The sequence below is a fragment of the Crotalus tigris genome, unplaced genomic scaffold, assembly GCF_016545835.1.
Source record: "Crotalus tigris isolate CLP2741 ecotype Arizona unplaced genomic scaffold, ASM1654583v1 scf7180000017685.4511686, whole genome shotgun sequence".
Taxonomy (NCBI): domain Eukaryota; kingdom Metazoa; phylum Chordata; class Lepidosauria; order Squamata; family Viperidae; genus Crotalus; species Crotalus tigris.
Genome location: NW_024096565.1, coordinates 4,355,355 through 4,369,421, shown reverse-complemented (window position 1 = coordinate 4,369,421; position 14,067 = coordinate 4,355,355). Strand labels below are relative to the sequence as shown.

Here is a 14,067-nt window from a genome sequence, read left to right as displayed (position 1 = left end):
TAAAGAGCAGTCGGGGTTGATCTCTTCTAGGACCGACCGGTTTGAACGCCTTGCAGTCCAAGGGAAGCAGTAAATATTACTAAAAGACAACTTACCTATTTGTCCATATTCTCATCTAACTTTATGGATTTCCTACACTTTTATCTAAAACCTTCCAACTATTGTTGAAGCAAGAGAATTTGTTTTCTTTTGTTTGTTTAACTGTCTAGTAGGACGTTTCACTAGTTGGTGCAAATTTTGATGTCAAAACAGATCAAGGCAATTTATGAAAGTTTGGAAGTCATTTGTAGAAATTTGACACCTTTAATTCCCTTTCTGTGATTCAAAATTCTCCATGCCTTATCAAATCATTGTTAAAAATAATTCAATCTTTATTCTGAAAATACTTGGGAATGCTGGTAGAACATTTGTAGCAATGGTTTTTTTTTTTTAATTTCAAAGATTACTCTGTTATTTTAAAGAGGCAAGATAAAAGCATCAATAACTGTGTGGCTAACTGGCTATTATTTGATTTTTCAATAATAAGATATAAAATTTAGGCAAAGGTTGAGCAAAATGAAAATATTTAATCATAAATGTTCAAAAATGATTTAATTTAAAAAGCTATGTCTGTTTCAGATTAACCATGTTTTGGCAATATCAAAATATCCTGATACTTTTTATTGGAAAGGTTGTGGCTTATATTAGATTTCATACCATAACTTTGTATCCTGGATACACTGTAGGTCCTTATCCCCATATTTCTAGGTCCAGTTTTCTTAGCTGATAACACTGTGTGTGTGTGTGTGTGTGTGTGTGTGTGTGTGTATCCACCCAACTCAAATTCATAACTCTGGGAGGCTAGCAGTTAAAAGCACCATAAATCAACATATAACAATACAAGTAATGCATATATAATTGGCAGTTGAGGCAAAAAATAAAACAACCAGCAACAAATTTACACAACCACTGCATTGGTACATCCAAATTTCCAAGATCGGTGGTAGCTTAAATTATTTAGAGATAGAAGAGATGACAAGCTAAAATCAAGCTACAGAAGATTAGGATATTGGTTAGCAATGCCCTGGTTTCTGAATGAATAAACCTACTATGCTGAGAGTCTTGCTGGCTCCACAATTGATAAACAAAAATATAATGGCCAGGAAAAAAGGTGAAAGACTACCGTATAGAGTTACTTCTAGAATAGATGGTTAACAACTGGGTATACATAACACCTCTTACACAGCAGACTATAATTATTTGTTTTACTTGCTCAACAAGTCTGCATTATTCACTGTTGTTCAAAAAGTCATCTATGAAGTTTTAAAGAAGTATTAAATAGGTTGACTGTTAATGATTTGAGCATGGAGAGAAATTAACTTATTTAACTTTTCCTCTAAAACAAAACAGTCCTTGAACCAATTAGGGAGATGAGATAAATATAAAACCTCTTCTGATAGGATATGAGGATCTGCTATTATCCGACATACCTCTTAAATAGTGCAAACTCACAACATTTAACTTTTATGTTTCTCTTCACCAACCAAACCTTTACTTCCATGTAACAAAGTGGGTAGAAGCACCCTCTATACCAGTGGTTCTCAACCTGTGAGTTGGGACCCCATTTGGGGTCGAACGACCATTTCACGGGGGTCGCCAAACAACGCAGTCCACCATTTTTTTCCCCCTTTTCCTTAGCTGTGCTACTCCCTTTTATTCTATTGGCTTTTGAAAGCCAATAGAATAGACTCTCTTGAATAGAGTCTAATTCTATTGGCTTTCAAAAGCCAATAGGAATTGTCCAGGCTGTCTCTGCCCTGCTGAGCCCGCCAAAAGTCCCATTCTGCAAACGGTGCTGCACCAGTTGAGTAGTCCTCGACTTACGACCGGTTGAGTAGTCCTCGACTTACGACCGGTTGGGGGTCGCGGCATTAAAAAGGTTGAGAACCACTGCTCTATACACAGCCATTTTTCCATTTATCAAGATTTCTTGCAAGAAACCACATATTGTCTATCTTTTTATCAGCATTTGTTCTTCACAGTTTAATATATGCTGTAAATAATTTGGTTCTAAGCCAAAAATATTAAGTCTTCCCCCCTTTATATACTCCCATGTCCTCAACCAAAAAACTTATTAAAATGTTATTATAAGCTTTGTATATATATGTAATTATAAAAATATTAAATCAAGGAAATTTTTGTCTTATTCCCCGTTCAGTACATTTGCTAGGCACTCAATTTAATCTCACACGTTACACCTCAAAATCATAATGCTTGTGTTGTACTCAGGAACTAACCTTCAGATATTCACTAAACATATCCATAACCCAATTCTATTTACTTTATCACATGCTTTTCACAATCAATAAATATATAATAGATTTCTTTCTCAAATTTATCCATTTCTCAATGAACTTCAAAGAACAAAAATCTGATCTGAACACATCTTGCCCAACTCAAAGCTAAACATTTCCAAATTCTGCTTACTGATACCTCCTATACCCCTTTTAACAAGAATTTTCCCTGGCACAGCAAAAAAGCTAATTTACTTGATAGCTTGATCTTAACATAATAGAACAATAACAACAATAACAATTCTTAAGAATTTATTGTGACAAAATGTAAAAAATGCAACCTCTGCTTGGCTTACCCTCACCCAAGTACAAGTCTTCTCTCATAATGTACAGATTTAAACATATGATAAGCAGTTATTCCATATACAAACATCCAAATTTTAATATGTTTTAGTTATAGCTGCAGTGTTATCATTTTACAACATAATAATAATAATGATGATGATGATTATGATGATGATAATAATAAAAAGTTGGAAGTGACCTTGGAGGTCATCTATTCCAACCCCCTGCTCAGGCAGGAAACCCTATACCATTTCAGACAAATGGCTGTCCAGTCTCTTCTTAAAAACTTCCAGTGTTGGAGCATTCACCACTTCTGGAGGCAGGTTGTTCCACGGGTTAATTGTTCTAACTGTCAGGAAGTTTCTCTTTAGTTGTAGGTTGCTTCTCTCCTTGATTAGTTTCCATCCGTGGCTTCTTGTCCTGCCTTCAGGCACTTTAGAAAATAGCTTGACTCCCTCTTCTTTGTGGCAGCCCCTGAGATATTGGAACACTGCTATCATGTCCCCTCTTGTCCTTCTCTTCATTAAACTAGACATACCCAATTCCAGCAGCCTTTCCTGATATGCTTTTGCCTCCAGTCCCCTAATCATCTTTGTTGCTCTTCTCTTTACTCTTTCTAGAGTCTCAACATCTTTTTTACATCGGATTTAATTACTTCATTATTTTTCTCATGGATACTAACATTTCTAGCGTTGTCTTCAAACTTGCTCTTCAATTCCACTAACATTACTATGCAAATCACTTATATATTACCTCTAGCAACTTCTGACTTCATTTTCATCTCAGATAATTTGACCCAGTAATGCTGCTGGAGGCTCCTTATTTTTTTCTCATTTCCAAAACAAACTTTTATAGAACTTGTTGTGTATTCCCTCTACTTCTTTTTTGTTCTCTCTTGACTGCATCCTCTACAACTATCTTCCCTCTCTACATTCTAGATTTTTGCATCAATTATACTTTTATATTCTTTTTAATTCAGTCTCTTTCACTTCGTCATTTGACCAAGTATTCTTTTTCATATTCCCCTTTATCATAACTCCATATACTTTTATGAGGTACTCTGAAATATAATTCTGTTCACCAGAACAGAATTTTTCTGTTCACCAAAAGAAGGCAGTTTTATCTATCTTGTAATACTTTTTCATAAAGAAAAAAATGCTATTTTTCTTATACACCTATTTTTTTCCTTAAGTTCTACTCTTGATACCATAATCTACCTTCAGAATCATGAATCATTGCTTTACCCCTATTTCTCTTAATCATGGTCTTCTATTCATTTCTTATCTATCTGCAAGCATGAATGGAATTATCTTAAATCATGTATTAAGAATAATATTTTTCTAAAGACTTATCAAACACTCATAAATTCACATTCATCCTTGCATTGAACTTAATTGCTTTTTGTAACTCTCTCTACTCATTCCTATTTATTCATGTTATTTAACAAAGTAAGTTTCCCCAGATCACGTACATGCAGGATGTTAGTTTTAACCAAAATTCATTCTTCTATTATGACAAATGGCAAGCTACTGCCACTAATCATTCCTATTTTCATATACATCCCTAAGAACAAAAATCCATAATTCATTCATAATTAAACCTACACCTTCAGTTTCCTGAATACATTCATCAACCTCACAATCTCAGATAATCTGCATTTAGCTGTGTTACACCTTTTTAGTTTCTCCAAGTTTCATAGAAATACATTTTTTTTAACAGAATAACAGAGCTGGAAGGGAACTTGGAGGTCTTTTAGTCCAACCCCCTGTTCAGGAAGGAAACCTTATACTATTTCAGACAAATGGATGTTCATCTCTTCCTAAAAGCCTCCAGTGTTGCAGCATTCACAGCTTCTGGAAGCAAGTTGTTCCACTGATTAATTGTTCTAACTTTCAGGAAATTTCTTAGTTCTAGATTGCTTCTCTCCTTGATTAGTTCCCATCCATTGCTTCTTGTCCTGACTTCAGGTGCTTTGGAGAACAGTTTGACTCCCTTTTCTTTGTGGCAACCCCTGAGATATTGGAACACTGCTATCATGTCACCCCTAATCCTTCTTTCATTAAAAGCAAATCCTTTCGTAGTTCTTTCTTTCTTTCCTTCCTAGTCCTTTCTTTCTTTGTTTCCTTCTAATTCATTTATGTATTCATTCATTTTTTTTCACCATTTACCTTTTTACATGCTAAATTGTAATCTTCTTTATGCCATGATGATCATCAGAGATGTCTATAGATACTGATCTCCACTTTGAACAATCAAGGCTTTCACATAATTCTGTTTTGTGAAATAGAAGACATATAGACTAAGTTTTCCAACAATAGTCATACCACACTACATGCAGCATTTCCTGCTAATGGTAAGGACAGTTAGGGCACATTCAGCTCAGTGAACCAATATGTAAATTTGTTCCAAGCATATTCACATAATTGTCTGCACGTTAGGATTTCTAATCTGGACACTGTTAAGAGACAATACTACTATGTGAGTCCCTCCAAATGGAAATTCATGTCGACACATAGCCAGGATGCCAATAATGCTAAGCTATGTCAATGTACTAGAAAGATACAACCAAATCATTACTGACTAGATTACTCTCAACATACAAAGGTTGAAACCAGTATGACCAACCCTACCAGCACTAAGATCCATAAGAGATCTAATCCTAAAACATTTTGAAGGGAGCACTTGTTCAGTGCTACATAATTTGTACTTTTTTACCAAAAGAAGTAAGAGACAATATGAAATAACCTGCAACTTGCAATAATCAAAAACACAATCTTGTAATATATCTATCCTTAAGTCTCTTAATAAAATTATTCCACGTCTGCAGTCTTGATTAGAAAAGTATTCATTAAACTTGCAGCAATGCCTATCATACCTGAATTACCACATATAGAAATTACCTCATGAGCTGAAAACTATTTGATTTATATCTTGACTTAACATTATGAACTATCAAGTCAGAGTCAACTCTTACTAGTACATAACGCTTCCTCCTATTTGCCCCACATCAAGTGAGGTGGGTTGGGATGAGAGATAGAGACACTCATATTTTCTCCAAAATCATCCAGCTACCTTCCATGCCGAAAGAAAGACTAGAACTAACAGTCTCCCAAATTCAAATAAATTAAATTTCTATTTTTAAGGACTAGAACTATGTCACCACTCACCATAAGGGAGTAAGATTCTTTATCCTGGGACACGTATATTTGCCTTAATTCGTAAGATTCTTTAATATCACCATCAAATTCTATGATTTACCCAATCATGAATACAGGCATCACAATCATTAACAATAGCTTCAACTGTATTGTATTTTTCTATGTGTGCCTTTGACTTCTGGCAACTACCTGTAGTTTTCTTGGCAAGATTTTGGAAATGGTATACCACTGCCTGCTTCCCAGAGCTGAGGGAGAGTGTCTGGCTCAAGGTCACCCAGCTTGCTTTGTGCCTAAAGCAGGACAAGAACTCAGTCTCCATGTACTGGTATTACTTGTACATACAGATTTATCCTTAACCTATCTCGGGGAAAATAACCAAGCAACTCTTTGAACACCAGTAAACTGCAGGAAAAAGAGCTGGAGACAATCAAAGTTGTCAGAATGGTATTTAATTCCATGAACATCAGAGATCTATAACCTGCAGTCTCAGGACAATATACTCACAATATATGCTCATTCCGACAGAAAAGAAAATCAGTAAGTACACAATATAAAATCAGTAAGTACACAGAATAAAACACTAACTCTTGCTAAATAACTTGATTTAAACCGACATGTTAATCCATCAAGATTTCACTCTCACATTTTGTCATGATTCTACCAGCTTCTTTCTTCTGGTCTTGCCAACATTTTAAAGACAAACCCTCTAAAACAGTGGTTCTCAACCTGTGGGTCGGGACCCCATTTGGGGTCGAACGACCATTTCATGGGGGTCGCCAAACAAGGCTGTCCGCCATTTTTCCCCCTTTTCTTTGGCCACGCCCCTGGCACCCAGTAATGTATAAGTGGTTGGGGGTCATCACAACATGGGGAACTGTATTATAGGGTCGCGGCATTAGAAAGGTTGAGAACCACTGCTCTAAAATCTCTAACCTTGTTACAAAAAGTCCATGAAACATTTCAGTTGGTAACAAAATAAAAATAAAACAGAGGACGATAAAAACTAGGCTGGGTATTCCCTCCTATTTTTCACCTTCTCATCTTTCCTACTATCCTCTCCTATTAGTTTATGTTTTATCAATTGTTATTTGTAACTTATGATTAATGATTCTAACTAAGATTATTACCCATGACATATTACTTGCTGTTTATATGTACAGTGTGAGCTTATGCACTGGAGACAAATTCCTTGTGTGTCTGATCACTCTTGGCCAATAAAGAATTGAGTTGAGTTGAGTTGAGTTGAGTTGAGTTGAGTTGAATTCTATTCTATTCTATTCTATTCTATTCGCATGGAAGCTTAAAACGTTAAACTAAAAAGATTTAGTGCTTTATTTTTTTCAAAGCAACTGCTGAAGCTGTTTCGTGATAGCCACCTTTTTTCGCCCATAAACTCCTGCAATCCTCTCCCGACTTTTCCAACCCCTCATTCATTCATAGATATCGCGGGAAGGAAACGAAGGCGGGACTACTTGTGAATGGACGGAAGTTTTTACAGAAAAGGGGAAACCCGAACGTCTGGAGCCAGCTGCTACAGAAGGGATCGGATCACCTCCCCCCCCCTCCTTCCCGTTCCTGTGTATTCAGTACTTCGAAGTAGGGAACGGGAAACAGAAGGATTCAGAGAACGGGAAACAGGTACCAGCTGAACGGGAGGAAACACCAAAGGTGGGGAAAACCGAGCCGGAAGCAGGCGGTGCTAGCTCATCCCCCGAGCGGAGTTTTTCGCTAACCAAACTAGCCTCGGGAATTCCGACACGGCGAATCGCCTAGAAAAGGGATCTTGCCATTCATTGGGACGGGGAGAAGCGGAATCCAAATTAAGCCTTTCCTTCCGACCCACCCAGAGCGATGCTTAGACACGCTGGACGAAGCGCGGGGAGACATGTCTGAAGGGAACTGGGGCGCCGACGGGGCAATCCGTGTGAACCCTGCCTGCTTTCAGACAGACCCGCGAGGCGGGGCGGGGGTTTGGCCAACAATCTACAAGCGGGACAAGGCTGGGATGAGCGACTCGGGGGTGGCTGCTGCCCCCTCGTTCCAAGCAAGCAAGGGAGGAAGGGGCGCAGGGGTCTCTGAATCCACCGGAGGTAAGAAAACCACCCGCTCCGCTCGAGGGTCCTCCCGGATTCGCCGCCCGCCCTTCGCCGCCACTCACCACAAGAACGGAACCCCGCACCACTTCGGAGACGCTTTGCCGCAACTCGGCGGCTGTGCCCGGCTTGCTGAGCGCCCGCGTGAACTTCCGAGTCTCCGAGGAGGAGGAGGAGGAGGCGGCGGCGGACTGAAGAGACATGGTCGCCATCCTTCCCGCCTCGGTCCTCCGCTTCTTCCTCTCAGAACCGGTTCTTCCCGGCGGCCCCTCTCGCGCGGGAGAGCCGAGCCCGGCCCGGCCACCTCTCAGGGCGCTGCCTCGTCGGCGCTCGGGAGACCCATCCCCCCTCCCTCCCTCGTCAAGCGCAGCCGTCCGATCCGCCCGCCGGTGCCTCTCGTGTCGCAATTGGCTCGGCGCCGGCTGGCTTCGCGCCGCCGCTCCTGTCAGGTAGCCCCTCCCTTTCACGAGACAGCGCCCGCCGCCGTCGCTCCCCAGGCTCCAAACACTGGCACGCTCGGGAGACAGCGATCCCTCGGAGGCTGATTGGCGCAAGTGGAATGGAGGAGGCGTGGCCTCGCTCTTTCTAATAAGATGTGGTGTCGCTTTAAATAAAAGTGCGCGGTGTCCGCCTAACCCGTTTCCTTACATGGCCTTTGATTGGACCATGCGTTTACCTGTGCGGTTGCCCCATTACGCCCACCCTAGTAGTCCCCGCCCCCTGCTAGGGTTTGGGGCGTGGCCAGCGAAGAGCGGAAATTCCATTCCCTCCCAAGCGGTGACCTTTTTTTCCCCTCCCAATCGGCGATGGCTTTTCGTGATCTGGTCATTTAGGGAAGGAGAGCAATGCAGAAGGGTTTTATTTCACACAACCGCATCTTTCAGGTTTTCTTTCCTGCCTCTTATAGCAGACATCAAAAGAACCAAGCATGACGGCTAAATTCAGCGTACGTAATTCCACATAAATGGAGCTCCCATGTGCGCGTAACGTAAATGATTTTTTTTATTTCAATATGGGCAACTGTTGATACAGGCATTGAAATATAGTGGACTTCCAAATCACATAAATACCCCCTTTAATTTTTTATCAAGAGTGGCATTTTTAAAATAGGCGTTTTAATACAATAATGTAGGCGTTTGCAACAGTTTCATCACCTATCACGAAGCGAGTTCTCACAAGCAGTGAATAGATCCTTTCTTTGACAGCTCTGGTATACATACACTATTACTACTACTTTAAAAACTTCATGGCGCCAAGTGATAGCTTTGATCCATAATAATGTACACTCTAATTAATTTTTTTTTAAAGATCCTAATCTCCTGAAAACTCTTAAGTACAGGTAGTCCTTGATTTACAATAGTCATATAGTGACCTTTCAAAGTTACAACGGCACTGAAAAAAGTGACTTATGACCGTTTTTCACAGTTATGACCTTAGCAACTGTTTCATGACCATTGCTGTGTCTCAAGACCATATGATCCACTTTTGCAAGCAAAGTCAATGGGGAAGCCAGATTCACTTAACACCCGGGTTACTAACTTATCAAGTGCAGTGATTCACTTAACTGTGGCAAGAAAGGTTGTAAAATGGGGCAAAACTCATTTAACAAATGTCTTAACAAGAAAAAATTTGGCCTCCATTGTGGTGGTAAGTTGAGGATTATTTGTACTTTTCCATGTAATAAAAATACATTTTCCTATTACTCAACTGTATTATGGAACTGGAATAAGTAACTTCACCCTTTTGTATTGCAATGAGATATCATACACAAGAACATAATGGGTAGATATTGTAACATCATAATGCACATTTTGTCATTTTGATAAAATATCTGGTTCATTGCAGGGAACAGTATGTAGTGTTTTGTATACTTATAAACTTCTATGAGTTGTATAATTTTGGTGTCATATAAATTAATAAATTGATTATATACCATCAAGTTGGTGCCAAATCTTAGCGACCACATACATTTTCTCTATAATGATCTGTCCCTGATCTGATTTTATGGTGTTCCAACAGTAAACTTATTGCCACTGTAACTGAGTCCACGCACCTTGCTGCTAGTCTTTTTCTTTTTTTCTTCCATTTTCCCTAACATTAAAGCCTTTAAAAAAAAAAAAAACCCCTAAGTCTTTGCATAATGTATCCAAAGTAAGATAATTTGAGCCTGGCCACTTATGCATGAAATGAAATTCTGTATTGATGTGGTCAATAATCAGTTTGTTTATATTTGTGGCTAAATCCATAAATAACTGAATTATTAAACTATCTTAGGAAGTGTAACCAACTGGAACATAACTGGCCCCACTTTTCATTCATCCAGCTTACAAGATATCTGCTGTTTCAGAACATGTTTATTAATTCACTGAGATCGCATCACCTCTGCTGGACTTTCACATTAACTGAAGAAGGGCAGAATGAAATAAAACTGCCCTTGTGAGCGATCTATAGCTTCTTACAGACTCACCCAAGCATCTCTGTGACAATAGAAAGTTTCTCTTCATTACTAATATCAATGGTTGAATGATGCAGCAAGACCCTATAAATTATTAATATAATATTATTAGAAGATAAATTATTAGAAGTAGAACTGGCCATACGCTGGTAAAAAAAATAGTTATGCTTCATACTTCTCTTTCCCCAAAGAATAGGAAAAGTGAAGTTCAATTCTTTTCTCAGTTTCTGCCTGTCTCCTCTTGCTTTATTTTGAACAGACCTCTCTCAAAGAAATGAAATGGCATAGATTCTTGGTCAAGCTGCTTGTGGAAAGTTCACCCCTTCTGCATGGAGTACATTTCTGCTTTATTAGATTAGAATTCAGTAAAAGAGGTAGTGAATGAACAGTAACTACCATCGTAACATCTAAGCCCATAAAAAGATTCAGAATAGCTGTTGCTTCTCACAGGAAAAATATAAAGCCAAAATCTGCCTAGTTTCAATGGGCCACCTTGAAGTCCTTGGACTGTGCTTGAGAACTAACAGTGAGTACAGGTAGTCCTTGACTTACACAGTTCATTTAGTGACCATTTAAGTTACAACGGCATTGAAATAAGTGACTTATAACCATTTTTCACACTTATGACCGTTGCAGCATCCCCACAGACATGTGATCAAAATTCAGACACTTGGCAGCTGGCTCATATTTATGACAGTTGCAGTGTTCCAAGGTCATGTGATCCTCTTTTGCAACCTTTTGACAAGCAAAGTCAATAGGGAGGCTAGATTCACTTAAGAACCATATTACTAACACAACAATTGCAGTGATTCACTTAACAACTGTGGCAAAAAAAGGTTCTAAAATGGGGCAAATACTCACTTGTCTCACTTAGCAGTAGAAATAATGGGCTCAATTGTGGTCATAAGTTGAGGACTATCCGTGATTTGGTGAAAGGCAGGGAGTTAGGGGACATGTTTAATATGGACAAGGTATGCAAGATGAAATGGATGCCCTCATTAACAGAATGCAATAAAGAGTAAAATAAGTAAGTTGTCCAGGGGAAAAAATTGTCTGTATAAAATCATTTGGGATTTAGTTCACTAGAAATGTTAGAGAGAGAAGGTCACAAAAATATATCTCATATATTGGACAGAGGGAATATCGGTATTTCATTTGGCAGTCACAGATCCTAGAATGGTAGACTCAGGTAACCACACAGGTCAACTCTAATGTAATATTTATTTATTTGTTTGTTTGTTTATCCATCCATCTCTCCTATTTCTTATCCACACCTCCCTTGGTGATGTACAATATAATCAATAACATTAACATTAAAATCAGAATTAATTTAAGATTAAAAAGTTTTAAAATTATATAAAAAATATAAAAATAATATTATAAATTTTCAAAAGGTAAAAAATTCCAAGATGGGGAGTTAGTAGTTGCTAATAAAGGCAGGAGAGTTCTCATGGAGCCAGCCAGCCCCACAGTTATATGGGCATCTGTGTCTTCCATGTAAGGCCGCACAGCCAAATTTTGACCCCCTTTGCGGAAGGTCAAGAGAGTGGGAGCCTGCCTCACGTCTGAGGGCAGGATGTTCCACAGTGTACAGGCTGTGGCGGAGCAGGCTCTCTTCCTAGACCCTTCCAATCAAAATTCTGCAGCATACACTCCCTGCCTAAACAAGTGGGACAGGCTGATGTAATGTGGCAAAGGTGCTTTCATAGCTTACCTATTTAAGTTATGATAAAGATTGATACAAACTAATGTATGCAAACAATGCATTCATTTTGTTCTTTTTAGTGATGCATGTTCTCTTTTTAGGCAATGTATATGTGACATAGCCAAGTACAAGCTAGGTTTTCTAGAGCTTTATTTCTCATTTGAGAAGATGAAAAAAGATGAGAGCCTTTCCCATCAACAGCTTTTTAGCCAGAGCCATAGATTAGATTATCTTGTGCCTAAAGGGATCAGAATTTGCAGAATTTGAGCAAAGCCAAATTTAATGTTAATAAAACAAAAAATAGTATTAAAATTAATCTGCTATGGTTTTCCCGGAAATAATGTATGGCTGTGAGAGCTAGACTACATGGAAAGGTGAGCACTGAGGAACCGGTGCTTTTGAATTGTGGTATTGGGGAAGACTTGAGAGTCCCTTGAACTGCAAGGAAATCAAATCTGTCAGTCCTAAAAAAAATCAACTCTGACTGTCCTTTGGAAGGACAGGCATTGAAGCTGAAATTAACTTTGGCCATCAATTGAAAAGTGGGGACTTATTGGAAAAGGATATTGGCAAGGATTGAAGGCAAAAGGACAGCAGAGGATGAGATGGCTAGATAGTGTCATCAACGCAATGAACATGAATTTGGGCAAACTGCAGAAGATAGTGGAGGGCAGGGGAGTCTAGCATACTGTGGTCTAGCAATAATAATCTGTGACAATTGTAGAAAGAAAGTCAGTTTAGTGTAGTGGTTAAGGCATCAGGCTAGAAACTGGGAGATTGAGTTTTAAAGTCAGCTGAGAAACTTTGGCCAGTCCCCGCTCTTTTAGCCACAGAAGCAGCAGTGGCAAAGTGCTTCAGAAAAATCTTGCCAAGAAAACTGCAGGGACTTGTCCAGGTGATTGCCTAGAACCAACACTGACTCAGGGGCAGTAATACCTCCCCTCCCTGAAAAATAAACAATAAAAAACAAATCCTGTATAGACCAGATATTGACAATTCACATTTTGCTAAATTGTGCTGGCCAAAATAGTTGGTAGTTTGTACCTTAGCAACATCTGGAGAAGGATAGGAAATTTAATTAGTTTCTTTGCAGAAGTAATATTTACCAAACCTAATGAGGTTTACTCCCAGATAAATGAAAACAATATTAAAGCTCTTTTGGATGGCCGTAAAATAAGGATTTAGGACCACAAAAATGCATTAAGTATTATTTTAAAAAGCAAATTAACAATTAAAACCAGATAATATTACAAAATTCTTTGAAGTCTTAATTCTAGAAGAGCAGGTTACTTTAAAAAGCTTTGCAAATCTCGAGAAGTGCAGATAATTATAAATAATCATGGAATTATAAATAAAATTATGCATTACATATCTAATACACATTTTTAATAAAGGTTCAGAATATATTTCTGATTTCTTTTTGAAAAGAAGCTCTGCCTTAGAGCAATAGTTCTGTACACAGAGAAAAGTTGACAAATTCCACTTTTGGGAGTTGACTGTTGTAGACTGACAACTTGCACTCTTGCACACAAATGCATCCCCAAAACACAAATATTCATATACATGAGTAAATGAAAACACACACCCATACAGCATGCAGGAAATTGCACTGTAAATCATTGTGTTGGCAGTGCAAGAACTGCTCATAGCTAAACAATTAACTGGGATCTTATCCAAAGAGCACCACTGTGCTGAAGTAACCAATAGCAATGAGAATTTAATTCTCACAGGTCTACCTATTAGCTCTCATGTTTGCACAATTTTTACTTAAATCGGTTGGATTATACCATAAAGTACATCTGGCTTAACAGCTCTTTTAAGTTCCATCCAAAGCAGACCCAAAATAATAATTTCCTCCAGATCAGCATTATACATGAATCTATCCATTCTGGCTTAGCATTCTGTGTGAAGTAAACTAACTTGTTCAGTAAAATACTATTTAAGAATCCTGTCTTTACTGATGTGTAAACAAAACCAGTGAGATTTCTTTTCAGAATCACCTATTGTTCCATTATTGTTCAAAAAATATATAAATATA

At 38.5% G+C, this 14,067-nt stretch overlaps 2 protein-coding genes across 9 annotated transcripts in view; one reads left to right on the top strand and one right to left on the bottom strand.

The window, feature by feature from the left end:
- DOCK9 (dedicator of cytokinesis 9) overlaps nt 1-8,465 on the bottom strand; it is a 118,876-nt gene extending 110,411 nt beyond the window's left edge. For 2 of the 4 annotated variants that reach the window (XM_039337777.1, XM_039337781.1), the window contains exon 1: nt 7,935-8,458. In XM_039337777.1, the coding sequence (XP_039193711.1) occupies nt 7,935-8,081 (147 nt within the window). In that variant the 5' untranslated portion in view covers nt 8,082-8,458. Of the gene's footprint in view, nt 1-7,934 lie in introns of all 4 variants that reach the window. The other 2 variants (XM_039337773.1, XM_039337767.1) reach the window with 2 other exon arrangements.
- UBAC2 (UBA domain containing 2) overlaps nt 7,240-14,067 on the top strand; it is a 129,112-nt gene continuing 122,284 nt past the window's right edge. For 3 of the 5 annotated variants that reach the window (XM_039337785.1, XM_039337789.1, XM_039337784.1), the window contains exon 1: nt 7,240-7,414. In XM_039337785.1, the coding sequence (XP_039193719.1) occupies nt 7,255-7,414 (160 nt within the window). In that variant the 5' untranslated portion in view covers nt 7,240-7,254. Of the gene's footprint in view, nt 7,415-8,659; nt 8,847-14,067 lie in introns of those variants that run through there. The other 2 variants (XM_039337788.1, XM_039337786.1) reach the window with 2 other exon arrangements.